Genomic DNA, 22,103 nt, shown 5'->3' on the forward strand with positions numbered 1-22,103 from the left:
ATATCTTAAGTCCCTTCCCACTACAAATGTGAAGTCATTGGAACCTTTTAATTTTGACCATCTCATTCTTAATGTATTGTTGTCTCCTATTTTCGTTCTGACCTCGTTTAAACCTGTGAATTATGATTATTGATATCATTGTTGTTTTGTACTGACAGTTTTATTTAGATTCACTCTATTTGCCCATTTCTTCACTCATTATTCCTCCTTTCACTTTTTTTTAAAGATTTTTATTTATTTATTTGAAAGCGAGAGAGAGACAGCAAGAGTGGGAACATAAGCAGGGGGAGTGGGAGAGGGAGAAGCAGACTCCCCGCCAAGCAGGGAGCTGGATGTGGAACTCGATCCCAGGACCGTGGGATCATGAACTGAGCCGAAGGCAGACAATTAAGGACTGAGCCACCCAGGCGCCTTCACTGTAGTTCTTAATTGGGTTGTTTTTCTTATTTCTGAGGTATACCTTAGAAGTTCAGTTAGTCAAATTTTCCAGTTGTAAATTCACTTTATCTGTATTTCACCCTCATTCCTGAAAGGCTGGGGATCCAATTCTCAGGTCTTTGGAGATATTCTTCAACATCTTTTAGCTTCCTATGTTGCCATTCAGAAATTTGCTGGCAATCTAATTCCTTCCTTTGGGAATAAACTGTCTTTTTTTTTTTTTTTAATCTCTAGTTGCTTTTAAGATCTTTTATTTGTTTTTAGTATTCTGCAGTTTCACTACAATATTTCTTGGTGTGGATTTCTTATCATTTTTCCTGCTTAGGATATATTATGCTTCCTAAATCTGTAGAATTATGTCTTTTTTCTGCTCTTGAAATTCTCACCCATTACTACAAGTATGGCCTCTCCCTTCTTCTCTCCTTTGATGCTGCTTAAATGGATTTTAGATCTCAGTCTGTTCTCCCTGTTTGTAAGATCTTTCATATTTTTCATTTCGTATCACTGTGTTGCATTCTGATTAATTTCTTCAGATAGTTCTTCCAAATCACCCTATCTGGTTAATTATGATCTATGAGAATCCTGAACAACTTGCTCTTTGATGAGTACATTGTCCCTGAAGCTCTGAGAACAATTCGATGGGAAAAAGAAAAAACAAAAAACAAAAAACAAGAAAAAAACAATTCAATGAAGCAACTCTTGTAACTTGAATGATGAGGTAGCCAACAACTTAGAGAGAGATACTCCAGTCCAAGCCAGGGACATTGTCCTTGACTCTGGATGGATTCCAACAGTCTTGACTTAGACTGGTTTTACAAGGTGGCCTCAAAGATGTTCCTTTGCCACATCTCTGAGGCTTCTTGTCCATGACCCATTCTTAAAATTTAAGATCCGCCCAACTCAGCCAGGTTCTGCCAGTCTGAAGGGTTTGGCAGGCAGGAGGCTGCCTTTGGGGTGGATTTAAATATGAAGAGAGTCTTGTTGGGCACTGGTCCCACCTAGGTCTAGACTAAGAGGCAGAAAAGGAAGCCATAGATTTGGGATAGCAGAAGACATCAAGCCCCAACACCTCACCCCACATACAGTGCTCAGTACATAGTAAGTGCTCAGTAAATATTTACTAAATCAATGAATAAACAATTAGATGGAAGAAGTCCATAGAGCAGTGTGGGCCCAAAGGGGACTTAAGGAAAGTTTCCTGGAGGAAATGACATTTAAGTTGAGGCATGGAAAAGAGGAAGTAGTCAGGCCAAGCAGAAAAGGAAGAGTTCCTGGTAGAGGGAACAGCCCATGCAGAGGCCAAAGTGGTAGAATTCAGCCTGGGTGCCCTGAATAGTAGATGATGCTGGAGTGGGAAACTGAGGCCAGCTGCTTAAAAATCCAGACTCTGTGGCAGATAAGCTAGTCAGACAACACTGTTTGAATTTAATAGGTGGTAATTTTTATGCTCCGCTGATTTTATTTTTTTTCTTTTAAAAAAAATTTTTTTGCCTAATGAGATTTAACTGTCCTTAAAAAGAAGAAATGAGGGGCGCCTGGGTGGCTCAGTGGGTTAAGCCGCAGCCTTCGGCTCAGGTCATGATCTCAGGGTCCTGGGATCGAGTCCCGCATCGGGCTCTCTGCTCAGCAGGGAGCCTGCTTCCCTCTCTCTCTCTCTCTGCCTGCCTCTCCGTCTACTTGTGATCTCTCTCTGTCAAATAAATAAATAAAAAATCTTTAAAAAAAAAAAAAAAAGAAATGACCATAAAATCTTAAAGAAGAAGAAGAAGGAGGAGAAGGAGAAGGAGAAGAAATGACCATAGGGGGATTTAATCAGTGGTGGCTGAAAGCCTTTCAAGACTGCCATTTTGCCCCCCGAAGCTTTGGAGCCAGGTGCCGGGTCTGAATTACCAATTCTGTCCTTTACAGGCTCAGTCCATGGGCAAGCTCCTCACCTTTCTTCAGAGAAAGGAAGCCAATCACAATGCCCACCTTACAGGATTAAAAGAGACCACATGTGTAAGGCAGCGTTGCTAAGCATGCCTGTGAACCTGGGCCTGTCCCTCTGAGCCCTCTGAGAGCAGAGATCCAATCACTTTGACGGCGCGTGCCGGCAGCACCGGGCACACAGCAGGTGCTCGGTAAACAATGAACCAATGCGTAGAAGAACTCTGTCATCTCCCGCTGGAACTGTGGCTCCTCGGGTCCCCACCCCTTCCCCCGCCCCCAGAGCTCTTTAGGGGCGGGGCGGGGCGGCGCGGGGCGGAGCGGCCGGCTCTGCGCTCCGCACTTGGCGCGGCGCGCGAACGCAGTAGGTGCTGGCGCTCTGGCCGGAGCTCTTGGACGCTCGGAGGCAGGTTGCGGAGGTCGGGGTGTGCGAGACCCTCACTTGCCCCTCCGGGTTGAACGCTCGGAGCGGCGGAGCCGAGCAGCTGAGGGTTCTCGTGAGGGGTGGGCGGTAGACCGTACCGGACAGCCGCGGAGCCGCGCGAGGGGCCGGCGCGGGCGGAGCCGGCTTTTCTGTCGGCTGACGCAGGCCGCCGCGCCGCGCCTTTAAGGCGTCCAGCAGAGCCCGGCGCCGGGAACTGAGCGGCGCGGGCACGAGCGCTGCTGCCGGACGCGAGCGGGACTGGGGGCCGAGGACCGGCGTCCGGATCCGGCGGCGCGACCCCTGCGCCTGAGGTCAGAGAGAGTGTGTGCCCGCGGGGCGGGCTGGGGCAGGGGATGCGCTCCTGAAGGTTGGGGGCGGGGGCGGTATGTGTCCGAGGTCTCTCCCTTTGGGCCCGCTAACCCACCCTGCACTTCCCGAATCGGGGCTGCCTGGCCTCCCTGCAAGCGGAACACGGGGCGAAATGGGTCGGGGACCCGCACCTTTCTGCTCGGTTCCCTCGCTCCGGCATCAGCCCTAGCGCGCTCCCCTGCAGTGCCTGGACAGATTTGACATTCCCGAATCTAGATGCCCTCACTCCCCGGGCTGCCTACCGCCTAAGCCCCGGGACAAGGTGAGGATGGGTCGGGGACCAGCACCCTCTTTCTACTCCGCCTCCCACCTCTGGCTCCGGCACCAGCCCCTGTGCGCCCCTCCTGGTGCCTGGATGGTTTGGAGGCTCCTGCACCCTCGTTCTACCACTTCCTGAGGAAAGGCTGTAGTTCGACCTTCCAGCTAATGGTACCTACCCCCGTTCCGCCCCATATATCAGCGCCCCTCGGGACCTCTCCCAGCCAGTACCTACTCCCAGCCGCCTTTAGCTCACCTTTCCTCAGTCTGCCCCAGTTCTCTCGGCCTCATGCCCTCTCCTCCCGCCAACCCTTGAGTTAGGATACTGGTCAACCACCCCGACAGCCCGGTGCTGCCCCACAGCCCCCAGCATCCCCCGCCTACACCTTCGCTGCCTTCCTGGCAGCCTTGGAAACTGGGATTGTGTAACGCTGGCTGCAGGGCAGAGCACATGCAAGCTTTGCACCCCTGTACCCGCATTCGAGTGAGGAGGCCAAGTTGAGAGAGTGAATGAAATAGGGAAGAAGGAAGAGGTTGCAGGGGGTGGGGGGTCTAGAGGCTGTGCAAGCTGGGATATGTACCTGGAGCCCTTCTTAAGCCTCAGAGTCTGGTTGATTAAGAGGAGGTCTCAGCTTGGACTGGAGGTCAGCATTTTCCTCTCCTCTCCCTCATGGCTAGTCTACCTGGTTGGAAGTTAAGAGTTTATAATATTGTAAGTAATAGCTGACATAGAATACGCAAGTACTGGCTGCTGGACCCTAGGTCCGGCACCTTTAGAAGATTACCCGCTTTTCTTCTCCCAACATCTCCATGCATGAGGGAGGTACCAATGTTATGCCCATCTCTCAGAGAAAGAATGTGTCCCTTTCCCAGGACACACAGGGAATCTGACCTCAAAGCCCCTATTCTGAACCATTAGACTTAATTTTTACCCAATTGTAACTAATACATTTTTATCAACATTTTTAGAACATAGAAAGTTAGAAATATGAGAAATTGATAACCTGTGTTCTTAGCACCAATTTTTCTAAAAGTGGGTTCTCAGACCAGCAGGGGCTCCTGGGTGTCCTCCTTGGGTAGACTGATGCCCAGAGAGAAGGGGAATGCTGGAGGCCCCACAGCTAGGAAGTACCAGGGCTGGGATGCTAAACATGTCCTGGGATGGTCAGTCCTTACCTCCTGCGTTCCCAGTTCTGCTCCAGCCCATCAGCCTAGGCCCCTGGAGATTCTCTTCCCTCCCCTGTTTGCATCCTGATCTCCCCCTTCCCGCTCTGCTTGCTTTGCTATAACCCAGGCAGGTGAGCTGCTGCCTTTGCTTAGGCTGTCCCCTCCTTTAGGAATGCCCTCCTTGGAATCTGATGTCTTGGTCGTACCTAGCCCTTAGCTCCAGCTCAGCAGTTCCCTCCGGGAAGCACCTCTGATTCCTCCTCTTATAACTGGGATCCTTACCTTCTACCCCCATGATGGCATTTGAGAAGTTCTAGCTGCATGTGTCTGCCTATGCTTTCTGGTGCACCTGTGCTGGCAGGATCGGACACACTCCCCAATACCCGTCTAACCATCTGCCCGGTGAAGCCCCAGGACAAAGAGAGAGAGAGAGAGAAAGAAAGAGGTCCATGGGGGTATGGTGTGGTTTCCAGAGTAAGGATAGGCTCAGAATTTCTGAACCCCACAACACCAGACTCCCTTCATTGAGCTACAGCCTGATCATGGGAGAATGGCTCAGCATGTCACCCAACATTATAATTACATACTTTGCTTTTGTTTTTAACCCAGAGGATTCCCACCAGAAAATCAGAAACTTAGGTCCAAATCCCCCTGCTTCCACTGCTAGCTGTGTGGCCAGGGACCTATTACCTCACCTCTCTGAGCCTTAACTTCTGGTAATGACACCCGCTTCAGAAGGCAGTGGGAAGATTTAGATAAGATAAAGCACACAGCCCAGCATGTGCCGAGCACTCAGTGAGCAGCAGCTGTTATGAAGAGTGAGTGTTGGCCCCCACTTTGAATTACTAGAGACATTAAATCATTACTCAGTGACTCACACTGACTCTGCTTAGAGGTGGGCCAGAGGAGTCCCACCAAAGGAGAGGAAAGCATTTTTTTTTAAAGATTTTAAGTAATCTCTACACCCCACGTGGGGTTTGAACCCACAACCCCACAATCAAGAGTTGCACACTCCACCGGCTGAGCCGGCTAGGTGTCCTGAGGTAAGCATTTTGTGTGTGTGCTCAAAAAGGCCTGTGACCCTTTCTTCAACTCTAAACCATCCATTGCCTAGGCAAAAAGAATCGTCTTTCTGATTTTTAGCTTTAAAAATCTATGAGCTTTGAGTTTTGTGAGGCTTTGCACACCTAGAGTGAGTGTGTGAATGCAGTTCGTGCACTTGTAAGTAACTGAAACTTACTGATACAAGAGAAAAAAAAAAAAGCCTGTTCTTAGAGGTGACCTTGGTTTGCACTGTGTGTTGGTTCAGGCTTATCTTGGGGGTGAGAGGTTTGAATCAAAAGATTTGGAGGGAAGGAAAGCTGGGGTGAGTGTTTTTCCCTAGTATACTGGTAAGCGGCGCAGAGTAGAAATCACCTTCCCTGTGTCATGTTCCTTAGCAACTCCTGGTTATTTTGGTGATTAGATCACTTTTTTACAGTGATGAGTATTCAAAAGTAAAGGACCAGGAATGTCTCCTTCAAAACTAAGTGTTTGGAATATGCGGGGAGGCCAGCTCTGCAGGTTGAAAAAAAAATTTTTTTAATGTCTCCTAATGTGACTTTTAAGATAAGTTAGGATCTCGTTTGATAATTTTAAGACTGTTAAGGTATTCTAAGGCACACATTTTTGTAAATTTTCATTGTTCCATGGCATTTAGCAGGCTATGGGACTTTATTTCTGTGACCCTGCAGGGACACAAATATTTTTCATGCTATTAATATGGTGGCCATCAAATTCAAATTCAGTGAAATTTAAAATTCTTTTCTTAAGTTACACGGGCCATATTTCAAGTGGTCAATAGCCATGAGTGGCCAGTGGCTACTGTATTAGGGAGAGCAGATAGAGAACATTTCCATCTTCCCAGAAAGCTTTATGGGAAGGCACCATTTAGATCAATAAGGCCATGGACAAACTGCATGATTACAGGGTTAAGTTCCATTCTTTCTAGCGAGTCATCTGGAGGCCAAGAAATGGAGTGTGCTGAGGATGTCTCCTTGTCAAGGATAAGGATGTTACTTAAATCCCCTTAACCTCATTCTGGTTTTCTGGTTCACTGGCTTTTAACACTGCCAGATTCAGAGGATGGGGAGATGGAAGCAAATGCAATGTCTTCCGGCAATGCTTCTCCATCTTGGCTGAATGTTAGAACCGCCTAGGGAATTTTTTAAAAAAAATACACCTGTCCAGCCTCTGGCCCAGGCCCATTGAATCTGAATCTGTGGGGCAGGTATCCTGGAATCTATATTTTTAAAATGCTCCCTGGGAGATTCTGTGCAGCCAGGGTTGAGAACAACTGCCTTCAAGACTGTGAACTTAGGAGAAAAACAAAACAAAACGAACAACCCTGAGGACTGGAAGATGTCATTTTAAGGCAGGTATAGTGAGTGGCTAAGAATGTTCCTCATTGATTTATATGGCAGTAAATGCAGCGTTGGAGTTGAATGGTCTCACTTCTCCGGAAGGTTTCTCAACTGAGGGCAGCTTTGCCCGCAGGTGCATTTGTCAATGTCTGGAGACACTTCTACTTGTCACAACTTAGGGGTAGCTTCAAATGGCTAGAGGCTCCCACAGGCCGCTAAATATCCTATTTGCATAGGACGGCCCCCCACAACAAAGAGCTAGCTGGCCCAGAATGTCCATCGTGCCACAGTTGAGAAACCCCAATCTAGATGCAATTTTTGCAAACCCAAGTTGTCTCTGACCTTGGATATAGTTGTCTTCAAAGAAGATCAAGATATTCTCCTAAACTGGGCCCTCAGAAACCCTTTTTGATCCATCTTCCAGGCTTTCCAAACCCAGAAGCCATGGAGGGGGTCGCTGCCTGTCTTCGGATGTGTTTGGGGCTGCACCAGGGAGACTGCTGATTTCATGGGGACAGGGCAACCTGTGAAAGGTGTGGGCAGAGTATCTCACACTGCAGCAGGTTGGGATCCTATTCTTTTGTTAAGTAATTATCCATAGTAACAGCAGCCTTTGCCTCAGGCTGTTTTCCAGAGGCTGTGGCTCTGCGACTGTTGGCATGGGGTGTTTGCCATGGGGTGTTTCCCGTGTGATATACTCAGGACAAGATTTAAGCCTTGTATGTGGTGAAATTTGGGACCGGAGCTAGGGGCCAGACTCTGGGAGTATAAAGTTAGCGACACAGACGTGTGCGAAGACTCACGTGTCTGAGAGCCCCCGGCACAGTGGCACTGTGAGGGGAGGGGGGAGGTGGAGGTGTGGCTGGGCTCCCTCCCTGGGTCTTGGAGGGCTGTTGAGATCTTCCCAGCTGTCTAGAGTGAGTACTTGCTATCTGCCAGTCACTGCTTTGAGCAGTCTCCATGCACCGTCTCATATTGTCCTTTTACCTAGGCCCTAAGAGGTGAAGTGACTTTGCCAAGGTCACACAGCAGGTCAGTAGCAGAGTAGAGATTTGAACCCAGGTTATAAAACTACAAAACTGAATCCTCAGAAGAGTATTTACAGACGGGCTTTGCTTCATGGCCAAGACTTGTGGAATGAGCTGGAACTCACCAGGCAGGAGGCAGAAAAGGCATGCCAGGGAGAAAAACACCGTGTGTGCCAAAGGCTTGGAGATGTGAAAGAGTATGACTGATCAGGGATGGTGGCTTATTCAAGGAAAGAGGTGTAGGGGGTGATAGAAGAGGATAATGCTTGAGAGACAGGCAGGTATTAAGTCCTGTCCTACGTAGCCTTGGAAATCATGCTGAGGGCCACTGTGAGCCACTGGTGGATTGGAGGCAGAGAAGAGCTGTGTGATGTTGGACAGCTTGCTTAACTTCTCTGGGTCGCAACCACCCATCTGGAGAAGGCCTCAAGAACTCAGCGCTCTGATGAAAAATGTTCACTTTGTTGGTGACCATCATGAACAAAGTGAAGGAATGGCCTTGATGGCACTAGTGGGCAGCCCTGTTGATTCATGACCTCCTAGCTTCTCATTTGGTATTGACTAAGTGCCCTCCAAGGGGCAAGGCACTGTGTGTCTGGAAATGCTGTGGCAGATGCAGAGATGTAGTGAGACTCCTCTTGGAGACTTGCAGCCTAGTGGAGGGTATAGCTGGTGTTCTAACGGGTCCCGTGCTTAAAGGCACAGATCACCAGGGCCACGAGAGAGAAGCATCCCTATAAAATACCTGAGGCATGGAGGTTACTAATGACTGGGGTTGGGGTGGTGGTGGTTGAGAGAAGGTTCATTGAGGGAGATAACTACTAGGTCTGCCAGAAAGACTTGTAAAGGAGAAAATAGGGGTAGGTCAAAGGTATCTTCCCAGGAGAGAGAATGGGGGAAATGGAGAGAAATAAAAAGCCAGTTCACAGTCCCCAGAGGGTCAGACTATCAGCATCTCTGGTATCTGATTCCCCACAGTTTCCAGGTCACAGAGGGGAAGCAGAAGTCATCATCAGATGAAGATGTTCAGTAATGAGCTTGCCACTTACATACTGAGGTCCCACGCCATCATGTCTCCCTCTGTTTTCAACCCTGGTGTCTAGCCTGGCTCCAGGAGCACCCAGGTCTTGGTCATCTGTCTCTCCCAGCTCCTAGGATGTTTTGCAAATCCGTACAGGACAAGGAGTGGAAAGTGAAATTGGAACGCTTGTGAGAGAGGCAGGATTTCTTGAAATCAAAGCAAGTGATGTTGGAGAACTGCTTGAATGACATGTCAAGGCAGGAATAGATGAGGGTCTGGCAACGTGAGACCTGATGAAGAGAAAGGGGGGAAACTGAATTCAAAAATCAGTTCTTTGAAAATCAAAGAATTAAGCCCTTGAGAGATCAGTAAGGTATGTTTGCAGAAACATCCTCTTTAGCACTGTGATCACCAAATGCTAACCAGAAGGATTTATCATGCTCTAAGACAGTCCACGTGAGACTTATTCTTTAAGAATTAGCACAGGATTTCAGTTATGACCTCGTTTTCATTTTGTTCGATATTTACTCTTGCTTTTAAAATACATTTGGTTGGAGTGCCTGGGTGGTCAGTTGTTAAGCCTCTGCCTTTGGCTCAGGTTGTGATCTCAGGGTCCTGGGATAGAGTCCTGTGGAGCCCTGCAGTGAGCCCCACATCTGACTCTCTGCTCAGTGGGAAGCCTGCTTCTCCCTCTTCCACTCCCCCTGCTTGTGTTCTCTCTCTCTCTCTCGCTCGCGCTCTCTCTCTCTCTCTTGCTGTCTGTCTGTCAAATAAAATCTTTAAAAAAAATACATTTGATTTTTTTGTTTTGTTTTTTATTTGGATTAAGTTCTAAACTGAGCTTCGTTTTTTGTTTTGTTTGTTTTCTTCTTGACTGTGAACTTCCCCGTGTGGCTTCACTGCTGGTCCCTTTTTGGGATGCTAATTCTCCGGGGGGGGGGGGGCACAGAGATCTCCTATGGGAGGAGATTCTGCTAGAAAGAAGGTGGGCACCAGCTCACAAAGGGCCCCGGATGCTGAGCCTCTGCTGGAAGCCAGAAATCTTGTCCTGATAAAAAAGCTCCTGGCTCTTAATAACAGGGCTCCCTTCTGTCTAACCCAGACTTTGTTCCTGCAGGTAGAAAATGATACGGACCAACTTCACCTCCTTTAGAAATGACAAAACCCTCTTTAATCTCCTTGCTTTTCCTTTTATTGCGAAGTACAGATTGAGCAATGGGAGACTGTGTTTTGGGTGCTGAGGTTCTATTTTAGGCGCTGTGCCACTGCGTACCCATAGAGAGGGCTATTTTAATTCCTTTCAGTCATGTGGAAAATAATCACTTAAGTGATGCTCTTTCTAGCACTTTACCTCTGAGAGGTGACCTCGGCCGATGACCGTGCATGCAGTCTACAAGAGCCAAGTGCTGGAATCAAAGCTGGTCCTGGGCTCCCTTAGACTGAAGATGCTGGGGTCTTCAGAGGTGAAAGGTCAAGTGACTTTGGGGCTTCTTTGATCCAGCAGGAGATTTGGCTCCTATTTCTGGAGGGTTTTCTTGTTTTCAACATGATTTCAATCAGTTAGGTCAGACTCTCATCAGTCTAGATCATGACCCCCACCACCACCACCACCCCAGGCCAATATTTTGAAGGTGCTCTGCTAGTTCAGGTCACATGTTGGGTATGTTATTGCCCTGTTTCTTGGCTAGTACAATTTTTTAGAAGATCTGCTGCCAGATATATAAGCCACTTACCTTCCAGCTGAGCCCCTGATTCTGCTGCCTGCCTTTCCCCCCTCTCTGCCTGTGTCCTTTCTCCAGAGAATCGGGTAGCATGATTATCTGGTTCTCTAATTCCCTGCCCACAGGACCAGCCTGGTTAGGCTGAGTTTCCTTGCCCACAGAGCTGCCCCAGGTGGGAGAAGGAAAGGAGAGGGGCTGTGGGCTTGGCTGGTTCTTAAGTAAGAACCCCCAGAGGGAACCAGTTGCTGGCACTTTGACACCAAGTGGGACCAAGGGCTCCTCTTATTAGTACCTCTCCCAGAGCTGCCAAGGAGCTATGCATTTCCAGTTCATACAAGGGTCTGGTTGCAGGATGGAAATCCTTGTCTTCTTAGGGCGCTGGACTTCGACCTTTGAGGACTGAAGTTCCTGTCAAACTGACTTAACCTTTGGATAGTCACACAGGACAGGAACCCTTCCTGGTCTTTGTTATCTTAGGAGGCAGCCTGGCTTTTTAGCTTGTGTAGAGGGAGAGAGATTTGCAGGCTAACAGCCTTCACATTTGTGCTTCTTCCCTTACCATGTCAAACAATTAAGGTTTGGGCCATTTTAACTAACGCAGAGTACAGGACTGGCCAGGAGAACTCTGTGATGATAAAAATGATCTCTATGTCCACTGTCCAGTCTGGTAGCCACATGGGGCTCTTGAGCACATGAAATGTGGCTAATGCAAGGAGGAACTGAATTTTTCATTTTATTTAATTTTGATCAATTTAAAGTCACAGGTGGATAGTGGCTGCTATATAGGACAGTGCGGGGTAGACCATTCTAGTTGAGGACTTTATATTATACTTTGTAATAAAGTAGAGAAAACCTTATACATAGTAGCAACTCAAAAGATACAAAGGGTATCAGTGACAAGTCTTACTCACCTGTCTCTAGTCTCCCAGTTTCCCTTCCCAGTGGCAGCCAGTTTCCTATGTATCCACCCAGAAATATTTCACACATATATAAACATTACATCTCTTTCTCTTTCTACCTCCCTGTCCTCTTTCACTCCTCTCTCCTTTAATGCAAAAGGTGTTATTCTGTCCACTCTCTAGGTTCCTGGGGCTTTGTTTGTTTACTTGTTTGTTTGTTTGTTTTAGAGGCAGGGAGTAGTAAAGGGAGAGAGAGAATCTTAAGCAACCTCCACACCTGCACAAAGCCGGCAGTGGAGCCCAGTCTCATGACCTTGAGATCATGACCTGAGCCTAAATCAAGAGTTGGACACTCAACTGACTAAACCGCCCAGGTGCCCTTGTTCTTTGGTTTTTTGAGTTAATAATGAACCTTGGAGGTTATTATTTTAATGGCTCACATTTAATTTTACTTGTATTTAATGGCTATACCTAATACACCTTTACAAAGTTATACCATCATTTACTTAACAGGCCCCCCCCCTTAGAAGTGGGCATATGCATTAATTCCAGTCTTTGGCCATGACAGATACCTGCTGGAACAACTAACTTGCACAAGTGGGATTTCACACATTAGATATAAAACACAGACTCTTAGAAGAGAGACGATCAGGTCGAAGGAATGGTTTACATTGCCTCGGATTTTTACCGGATCGCCATGCATAGAGCATGTTGATGAGAATAGAAGTTGTGCCTATGGAAGAGCGCCTGTTCCCCTCAGCCTTGGCAGTGGTCTGTTAGTGAACTTTTTATTCGTTGCCAGTGTGATAAATCAAGCCATTACCTTGTAGGTTTAGCATTTTTCTTACTATAAATGAGATTGAGGGTCTTTTTGTATGTTCAGGAGTCTTTTCCTTTCTGGTAAATTGGCTGCTCAGATCATTTGTCCCTTTTTCTGTTGGATTTTTGGTTGTTTTAATTGATACATAGGAGGAACCTTCTTTACATTCAGGAAATTAGTCTGTTGCCTCTGATTTATATTGACAAATCTTGATCTTGGTCAGGGTCTCTCTTTCCCTGTGGCATTATTTGAAAGCATTTCATGTGGTGAACATATTAATCTTCTCGTTATGGCCTCTGTGTCTTATATCTGACTTAGACATTCCCCGTGGAGGTATTTTCAAACAGGTCTCTTGTTTTCTTCTAGAACCTCCATGGTTCCATCATGGTTCCTCACTGACTCCCCTGAAATAGTTCAGGGGTTTTTTGGATTTACCTTCCCTTGCCTGGCTCCTCATTCTCTTGCTGTGGTGCCTTTGCCATTGGCTTTCTGTCCAGCCCTGGTTTTGAGGGCCTTCTCACTAAACACTCTGGGAGAAACCTGATCCTCATTTGTCCACTGGTTGCTACCTTATTCTCTCCTTCCTTTCTCCTTTTAAAAAAATTTTTCCTAAATTTTTAAGTAATCTCTACACCCAACATGGGGCTCAGACTCAAAACCCTGAGATCATGAGTTGCATACCCTACCCACTGAACCAATCAGGCGCCCCCTCTCATTCCTTCCTGAGTATAACTTTGAGTTAAACCCTAATCCCGAGTGGAGAAGGTGAGAGTCAGTCTTTATTTACATCCCCCCAGCCCGTTACCTTTCTCCCATTGCCTCCCAGATATCACCAGGTCAGTCCCTGCTCTGTCCTCTTGCTGCGGATCCCCTTGACTTTCTCCTTGACTTCCTGTGTGCCTTCCTTGCCCGGTCTCATTATCTGACACACCCTGCCCTTTGTACCGGTTGCTTAATTGGGGTGGGTGACTTGAACCAGAGGTGTGCTATATAAAGCTGTGGGATATTTGTACTCTGCCTGTGCCGAGGAGGAGAGCGCCCCACCTTGCTCTCCGCATTCTGTGGCTGTTAGCACTTCATTCATGTGCTCTAATATGACTTAATGCTTTGTCATTTTCTTTCCTGTGATTCCAGAATCTCATTTTCGCTTCTGCCAGAGCCAGTAGCAGTTGGGAAAGAAGGCCGTGTTCTTTGAAGAGTGAGTATGGATTTTTAACACTGTCAATTACAAAAAAAAAAAAAAAAGGCAGCCCTTGATGAGCTTGGGTCCCCTCTGTAATCTTCCTCAAAACCCCTCCCAGGCCAGCTTGTGGTGGGTGATTTTTCTGGTTCAGTAGATCTGATAGGGAGGGGTTTGGGCCCCTGAAGGGCAGAGACGTGCCCACTAGGGACAGTTCTCAAAGACTGTGCCAGGAGCAGGGCTCTGAGCTTCAAGGGAGTCTGGAAGATCTGAGCCTCTGCAAGGGAATCAGGGTGCTTTCCTGGGGAGTGTGTTGCTTGAATTAGCCCCGAAGGTGGAGAGTTCATCTTGCAGCCAGGACATGGGGTTCCTCCCCATGAAGGGAACAGCCTGAGGAAAGACAGAGCAGGAGGCTGTGCGGGGCTGGCATGGGGACAGGAGCTGGTCACTTGGGGTGCATGCAGAGATGTGGGAGTTGATCCAGGAAGTTGGGTTGGGATCGTATGAAGTGCTTTGAGTTCACATTCGACCAGGGCAGCCTAATGTATGGTGGGAAGTGTGATGGTTGCCCTGGCAACTAGTGTTAGGGATGAGACAGAAGAGGAGCAAGAAGAAATGAGGATCTGGACCCAGGGCCACGGCTAAGGGAGCTGTGGTCTGACTCACACCTGCTGGAGTTTGTCTTCCTCCCCGGCATTGCTAGGTTATGTTGGACAACATCAGCCTCAGGAATTGGTGGCAGGAGGCTTTCAGAGGTATAACCCCCACCCCCCCACAAAGCTATGTTCCTCTTCCTGTGTGGCTCTACCATGCTCTTAAAATTTGACAGGTATGACTGAAGAACTGAACTCTGAATTTTATTTAGTTAAATTTAAATAGTCAGGTGTTGAACGCCGTAGTCTGGCTAGACTCCCACAAGTTGGCTCCAGTGCTGGCGCCTCTCCAGCTCTGCGTAACAGGAGTGGGAAGAGTGAAAGATGTATCAGAGTCTGGGAGGCTAGATGAATTGGGGAGACTGTCGGCAGAAATGAATGAGAAGGGGGAGAGATGAGTCTGGAACATGGTGAGACTGTTGGGTCATGCATGTGCTCAGACATGCTTTTAGAAAAGTCTGGAAGGGGGTTTCTGGCCAGGCATGTTGAGTTTTGTATTTCCTGAAGGAGGGAATGGAGGAGGATATAGGGATGGAGAACTCTCCAAGGAAGACTGTGAGGAGAGCATTTTGGGAGTATCAGACAACAGGATGAGGAGAGCATGATGGGAAGATCAGGAGAATGGGAATATCAAGGGGGAGAGAGAGGAGAGCATCTCAGGCCAGGTGTGCTCGTTTCAACAGCAGCGCAGTCAGGGGCACCTGGCTGGCTCAGTCAGTAGAGCATGTTAACTCTTGATCTCGGGGTCATAGTTCAAGCTCCATGTTGGGCATGGAGCCTACTTTAAAAAAATTAATTAATGGTTAATCAATAGTAGGGCTGTGAGAACTGCAAAGCACAGAAGATGAATGGACTCAGCCAGACTGAGGGGGGGACAATAAGACAAGGTGGGCATAGAGTTGGGCACCTTGTGGCAGGAATCCTAGGGGCCATGCCATGCTTTCAGTGATGAGTGGGCAAGCTTAACTGCTTATTTGGAAATTTCAGTGTGATTTTCCTCCATGATGGAGATGATATATATGACAAGAAGTTACAACTGCCCATTTCTTGGGGCGCCCAGCTTACTCACTCAGAAGAGCATGTGACTCTTGATCGTGGGGTCATGAGTTCAAGCCCCATGTTGGGTGTAGAGATTACTTTAGGAAAAAAAAAAAAAAAAGCTTCCCATTTTTTGAATTATTGTTTCATCAAGTCCTGGGGCCTCCACATAAGAGAATCCTAACCATCTTAGTATTTTTTCTAGCTGTTGATCATTAGTGATAGTTTTGAGGGATTGGTTTACCTTGACAAGAACCTAGTTTCAAAAAACAGTGTTGGGTGGTTGCAACAATATTTCAGGGCTTGGATATTACACTCAGATTTTAGGAACTTAGCGTTTTCCTTGTGGAAAACATTGTAGGAAGAATTTTCGGCCTCCAATGGTTACTCCATGAATGGAGGTTGTGGCTCTCACCTCGTTGGCTGTGGTGGTGGTGGTCCTGGTTATTAGCATTGCTGTCATTGTTACAATAATCATTATGTTGAAGAGACCAGGGCTTCAGTCTGTCAGATATGATGGTGTAGGGGTAAGATATCTAGGGAAGGGCAAGGTTCTTTGAAAATGCTTCCCATTCTGTTTTTTCTTAGAATTTTGCATTATATCCTAAGATGAACATATTGGAACTCAAGAATTCTCAGTTTTCAAAATCAGGGAGAACATGGAAAGCCAGTCATGATGCATTATGCCTTACTTTTCACCCCAGACTAGGCACTTGGAGGTGCAGTGGGTACGTGGATCCACTTGTGTCCTCTATCCAGTTAGTGTTCACCCCTGTGTTCAGAGACGCACAGCTTGGACACTGACAGGAGGAGGCCAAGGGGCAGACTCCAGTCTTGGATGTGAGAGTGTGTTACTCTCCCTGGTGTCCTAGCAGCCAGCTCTCTTCTTCCTAAAGTATCTTCTCTTCACACTGTGCCACGAGGCCATGGACATCATTATCATTAACCCTGGGATGCGGTGTTTTTATTTACAAGATATGTAAAAAGAGTACATTTTTTTACCACCTTTTTCAACCTTTTTCGATAATTCAGGCAATATGCATTGTCAAGGCACAGATAGTTTGCCTGGTACTGTTTTAGGTTCTGGGAACATGCAGCAAGGAATAAGATTCTTGAGGGAGGCAAACCAGATCCTCCTCTTTAATTGCCTGGCATAATTTCAGAAACATTTTAAGTCTTCAGAATAGGAAAAGACTGCACAGGTGATTTGAATGAACATTCTTACTTCATTGTTGAGGAAACCAAGCCCTTGCAGCTGGTATATAGAAGAGCCTGGTAGGAGAGAACCTGCCAGAATGTTCCAGCCCCAGCCTGCTTGGGCCCAGCCCTCAGGTGAATCTGCCCGAGTGGCAGCCATTCCTCTATCTCCATTATGATTGTCACAAGACCCATATATCGCATTTTTCTTAAAATTGACTCCTTTTAACTTTGTTTTCAAAATTAATTTGCGTCCCTACCATGGATTAAAAATATCTCTTCACCTGCTAGATGGGATGCTACCCCATTCATGAATGGCTTAATAAAGACAATGGGATCTTCAAGAAAGAAAGGAAGGAAGGAAGAAAGAAACCCTAAAAATCAACACAAAGAAACCATGTTATTAAGTAGCTAGGCACTGTTGCTTGTGGGAGGGGAAGGCTTGGAGAGGTTATCTAATAACACCATACTGAGAGTTCCGTTGACCTCGGCAGAACTGACAAAGAGCCCAAAGCCGACTTCTCAGTATGGATGTCGGTGTTATGTTACCTGGGTAATGCTTTGTAGTCCTGAGCATTATTTAGCACTCTCCTGCTCCCTGATGTCATCTTGCAGGCATCAGCTGAACGGGGCCCATCCTTCGCTGGCTCCATTTTCCACCCTGCAGCAGACTTTCCATCATGGGTGCTTCCAGGTTCACAGGGGTTCCGTTTTTCTGTCTCCAGCCTCTCCTTTGGGTACATAGAGCACCCTATAAACAAACCTCAGCAGGGTAGGAGAGCTGCCTTTTTAAAGGAAAGCTGGGGCAACTCCTTTTCAAAATGAAGAATGATGGGACGCCTCAGTGGCTCAGTTGGTTAAGCGTCTGCTTTCGGCTCAGGTCATGATCCCGGGGTCGTGGGATGGAGCCCCACATTGGGCTCCCTGCTCCATGAGGAGCCTGCTTCTCCCTCTGCCTGCCGCTCCCCCTGCTCACTCTCTTGCTCTCTCTGACAAATAAGTAAAATCTTTAAAAAAGAAATCTTTAAATAAATAAATAAGTAACATGAGGGATGATGTAGAGGTCGGGACAGTCACCTACTCCTGACGTGTACAGAACACTCAGGGGGCGCCTGGCTGGCTCCGCCAGAACAGCATGTACCTCTTGATCTCGGAGTTCTGAGTTTGAGCCCCACGTTGGATGTAGAGATTATTTAAAAAAAAAAAAAAAAAATCTTAAAGAAAACAAAGGAAAATACAGAAAGCATTAGTTTCTTCACTCGGGGCCAGTCTACATTTGACCTGGTCAGGGAAAGTGTGCAGGCTTCTCTGTTATATGTCAAGCCTTGCTAAACCAGTCATGCTGTACAGAAGCTCTTCATCCAAGACTTCATTCTGCAATGAAACGGAAGGTGGCTCCAAAGAAAACCTTCCCCGGACTGACGGGGACCAGCCATAGCAGGTGTTGACAAAGCTGTGACATCTCTTTCTGACAGTCACACCTTCTGGGGCTGCCATCTCCAGTGTCAGGGCCTATGATGTCATGGCCTTGGGCATAAAATGTTCTCATTCCTCGTCCAAAGGAGCATCGTGTAATTAACTTCCTGCAGCTCAGAAATCAGAATTTGTGGTAACCCTCAGCAGTTTCTTTTAAATTATTTTTATTAGCATATAATGTATTATTTGCCCCAGGGGTACAGGTGTGTGAATCATCAGTCTTACGCGATTCACAGCACTCACCGTAGCCCATACCCTCCCCAGTGTCCCCATCACCCAGCCACCCCATCCATCCCTTCCCCTTCCCTCCAGCAACCCTCAGTTTGTTTCATGAGATTAAGAGTCTCTTATGGTTGGTCTCCCTCCCCTAACCCTCACCCTCAGCGGTTTTTAAGGACTTTGTGTAATGTGGAAAAGTCTTCTTGAAGCTGACAGGTCCTATTCTCATTGACTCTTTTGTGACCCACAGTGTTCAAACCGATTGGTTAAAATTCCCTTTATCCGGAGAGTAATTTGCTTACCCCTTGACCCTGAGGCCTTTCAGTATTGTAAATCATATCTGGGGAGTTTTGTAATTACTGAAGGAAAAAGTACAGCATCATTGGGAATAGTTGGTTGTCTCTAAAACTAAGAGGATTGAGCCCATTTCATAACTTTGCTTTTCACTAATTCATTTGTCCCATATTTGTGTCTTGTGCTCTTCTTGGCACTGAGAAAGAATGTGGACGATTGGCCCTACCTTCAAAGAGCTTTCTAGAAGATGAAATAGGTCAATGACTTAAGAGTGCTGGAATGGGGACACCTGGGTGGCTCCGTGGGTTAAAGCCTCTGCCTTCAGCTCAGGTCATGATCTCAGGGTCCTGGGATCGGGCCCCGCGTTGGGCTCTCTGCTCAGCAGGGAGCCTGCTTCCCTTCCTCTCTCTCTCTGCCTGCCTCTCTGCCTACTTGTGATCTCTGTCTGTCAAATAAATAAATAAAAATCTTTAAAAATAAAAATTTAAAAAAAAAAGTGCTGGAATGTGTTTATGGTGATTGACAAATTGAGAGGACAGTTGAATTAGAAGCATACACAATGCTTCTACCCCTGAGAAGGCTTTCATTCCTACAGTTTCAACACTGTACCCAGATAGAGAGTGTCTGCCTGACTGAAAAGAGCTACCTGACCCACCTATACTCTCTCTCCCCCCTGCTCCCCCTACCAAGGCTGTGAGGGGCTTGTTCTCCAACCCCTTTGTAGGGGACAAAACATGTAAATGGGAGAAACCAATATTGCATTATATGTTAACTAACAAGATTTAAATTCTAAAAAATTGTAAATAGAGATATTCTATCTTCATGGAGAAATTAGGAGTGACAGTGGGTGTGAGTATTTAACAGCAAATAGCTTACAAAGATTGAAAAAAGGCCATTTGAAAAAAAAAATTTTTAGACACAGTAGAGCTTGGTGCAAAGGGAGTAGGTCCAAGCAGAAACTTGTTTTATAATCATGACTCTTCCAACTGAGTATCTTGGGCAAGTCACTTAACCTCTCTGTGCCTTAGTTTTCTCAGCCTATGAAATGGCAGAAACACCCACCTTGTCTGTTGGACAGGGCTTGGTGTGCTTGACCAAGTGTTGATCACTTTTAGCCCGCTGGCCAAATTCAGCATGCAGCCTATTTCTAATAAAGATTGGAATACAATCACTCCCAACTATTACATGCTGGGTGTGACTGCTTTCTCACTACAGTGGCAGGTCGAGTAGCTGTGACAGACCCTGTGGGGCTCCCAATGCCAAAATATTTATCATCTGGCCCTTGTGTTCAGTGATGTCAGTGAGGTCACACCATCACCATCATGAATTCATTATAATATTGAAATATGTCTCAGTTGACAGGGGCACATGGGAGAGATCTCTTCATTTCACAGGGAATACAAGGAAGGGCAGGATTTGCTGGATATTCACACTTTTTCTTAAAGAAGTCTTTGTTTTGTTTGGTGAAATGTAGGTTTGGTCTTAGGCAGCTGGGAACCCTCGGGTTGCAGGCCACCCACCCCCACCCGGCACATGTCCTTGCAGGAGTTCTTTTCTTGATTAGAGAGGATGATGGGACTTGCACAGTTTCTCATTTCATGAGAAAACGAACCGTGTTTGTGAACTCCTAAGACAGGACAGAGTGGGGGCTACTGATACAACTCTGGTTTCTAAAGCACCTAGAAATGTGTCAGGCCCTCGTCTGGATCCTGGAGACACACAGTAACCCCCGTTCTCCTGGTGCCCGCATTCTAGCCTTGAGATGTGCCCGGTGAGTCTGCTGGAAGACCTCAGGAAGTGCGCCGGAAACTCTGCTGTTGGGATTTGTTCCCTCCTGACTTTTTATTATGTAGTGTATATTTTTGAATAGGCCGTACATGTGTAAGTGATAAATAACCAAAAGCTTTAAGAGGTAGACAGTGAAACCCAAGTCTTTCTTCTATTCCTGACACCCAGCTTCTAGTTTCCCACCTTAGGTGAACCTCATGGCATTACACACTCTTTTGGTTGATGGTGGCATTCACGTGCACACATACGTTGTTTCCATCTCAGTCTTTTAGGTTCTCTGTCTTCTCTTTTTTTAAAGATTTTATTTGTTTATTTAGAGCAGAAGTAGAGGGAGGGGCAGAGAGAAAGGGAGAGAGAGAATCTCAAGCAGACTCTGCAGAGTGCAGAGCCCTGTGCAGGGTTCGATCCCACAACCTTGAGATCATGACGTTAGGCAAAATCAAGAGTCAGATGCCCAACCAACTGAGCCACCTAAGTGCCCCTGTCCTCTCTAACTTTTAATTTTTTTAAAAGATTTTTATTTATTTATTTGACAAAGAGAGCAATCACAAGTAGACAGAGACGCAGGCAGAGAGAGAGGGGGAAGCAGGCCCCCCACCAAGCAGAGAACCCGATGAGGGTCTCAATCCAAGGACCCTGAGACCATGACCCGAGCCGAAGGCAGAGGCTTAACCCACTGAGCCACCCAGGTGCCCTTCTAACTTTTAATTTTTAAAAATTGCAAACTTTCAGAAAAGTTGAAAGAATACTACCTTGTAACCTTCACCTAGATTCACCAATGGTTAACATTATCATATTTGTTCTAATGTTTTCTCTTCTCCCCTCCTCGCCACATTTTTTCCCCTCAGTTTTTAAAAGTGAGCGGCAGAAGCAAACACTGAGTAGGCGATATCACTGTTCCTCACCGCTTAATACTTCAGCAGACATCACCCAGGAGTGAAGATATTCTCCTACATGCAGACATTACCACGATTTCATCCCCCGCTCAGGAATTGTGTCTCTGATAGAATAATATTATCTCATATCTGGTTCTTACTCAGATTTCCCCAATGGCTTTAACAGTGTCCTTTATAGCTTAAAAAAAATCCAGGATCTTCTCAGGGGTTCTTTGTTGTATTTATTTGTTATAACAATTTAGATATTTTAAGCACTTGTCAGCTTTTGTTCCCTCCTGACCTTTACTCTCATTCCGTCCTTCTGTCTCCCACTTCACCTTTTCTCTTGAGACAGAGTTTCAGTATTGACTCTCTTCGGCCCTGCAGGTGTCCGTCAGTCCTGAAGAGCAGGATGGACCTTGACGTGGTTAACATGTTTGTGATCGCGGGCGGGACGCTGGCCATCCCAATCCTGGCATTTGTAGCCTCGTTTCTCCTATGGCCTTCAGCACTGATAAAAATCTATTACTGGTAAGTTGATTTTATAATTAAAGTACTCAAGAGTAGCATAGTAACAGTGTCCTCTTCCCTGCTTATCCTTTGGTGGCGGTTTTTCAACATTTTGTCATGAAATATTTCGAAGATACAGAAAAGTTGAAAGACATCCTGTCTTGAGTCTGGGGACTGTTCTTGAAAAATTGGTTGTAGCTCCTCACTGGGTAGATCTTTCTGGTTTCTGATTACATCTTTGCCTGGGTGGCCACCCTCACCCCCAGAGTCACTGATTCTGTCTTCAGGCAAGGATTTGCCTGGTTATGGGAGCTCCTTTGGTATTTTCTTAGTTGTTGGATTCCCACCCAGTGATGTCCTGACAGGTGCAATGATGTGCACAGAAAAATGATTGGAAAGA

The 22,103-nt window shown here is 46.6% G+C and overlaps 1 protein-coding gene across 1 annotated transcript in view; it reads left to right on the forward strand.

Moving 5' to 3' along the window:
* The first annotated feature begins 2,901 nt into the window (after positions 1–2,901).
* The window catches only part of LOC111144286 (abhydrolase domain containing 6), a 51,298-nt gene continuing 32,096 nt past the window's right edge, over positions 2,902–22,103 (forward strand). The window contains exons 1-3 of the mRNA XM_022498527.1: positions 2,902–3,099; positions 13,608–13,671; positions 21,581–21,724. Coding sequence (XP_022354235.1) covers positions 21,606–21,724 — 119 coding nt within the window. The 5' untranslated portion in view covers positions 2,902–3,099; positions 13,608–13,671; positions 21,581–21,605. The remainder of the gene's footprint in view (positions 3,100–13,607; positions 13,672–21,580; positions 21,725–22,103) is intronic.

This window comes from Enhydra lutris, unplaced genomic scaffold, assembly GCF_002288905.1.
Source record: "Enhydra lutris kenyoni isolate GAN:26980312 unplaced genomic scaffold, ASM228890v2 scaffoldscaffold10, whole genome shotgun sequence".
Taxonomy (NCBI): Eukaryota; Metazoa; Chordata; class Mammalia; order Carnivora; family Mustelidae; genus Enhydra; species Enhydra lutris.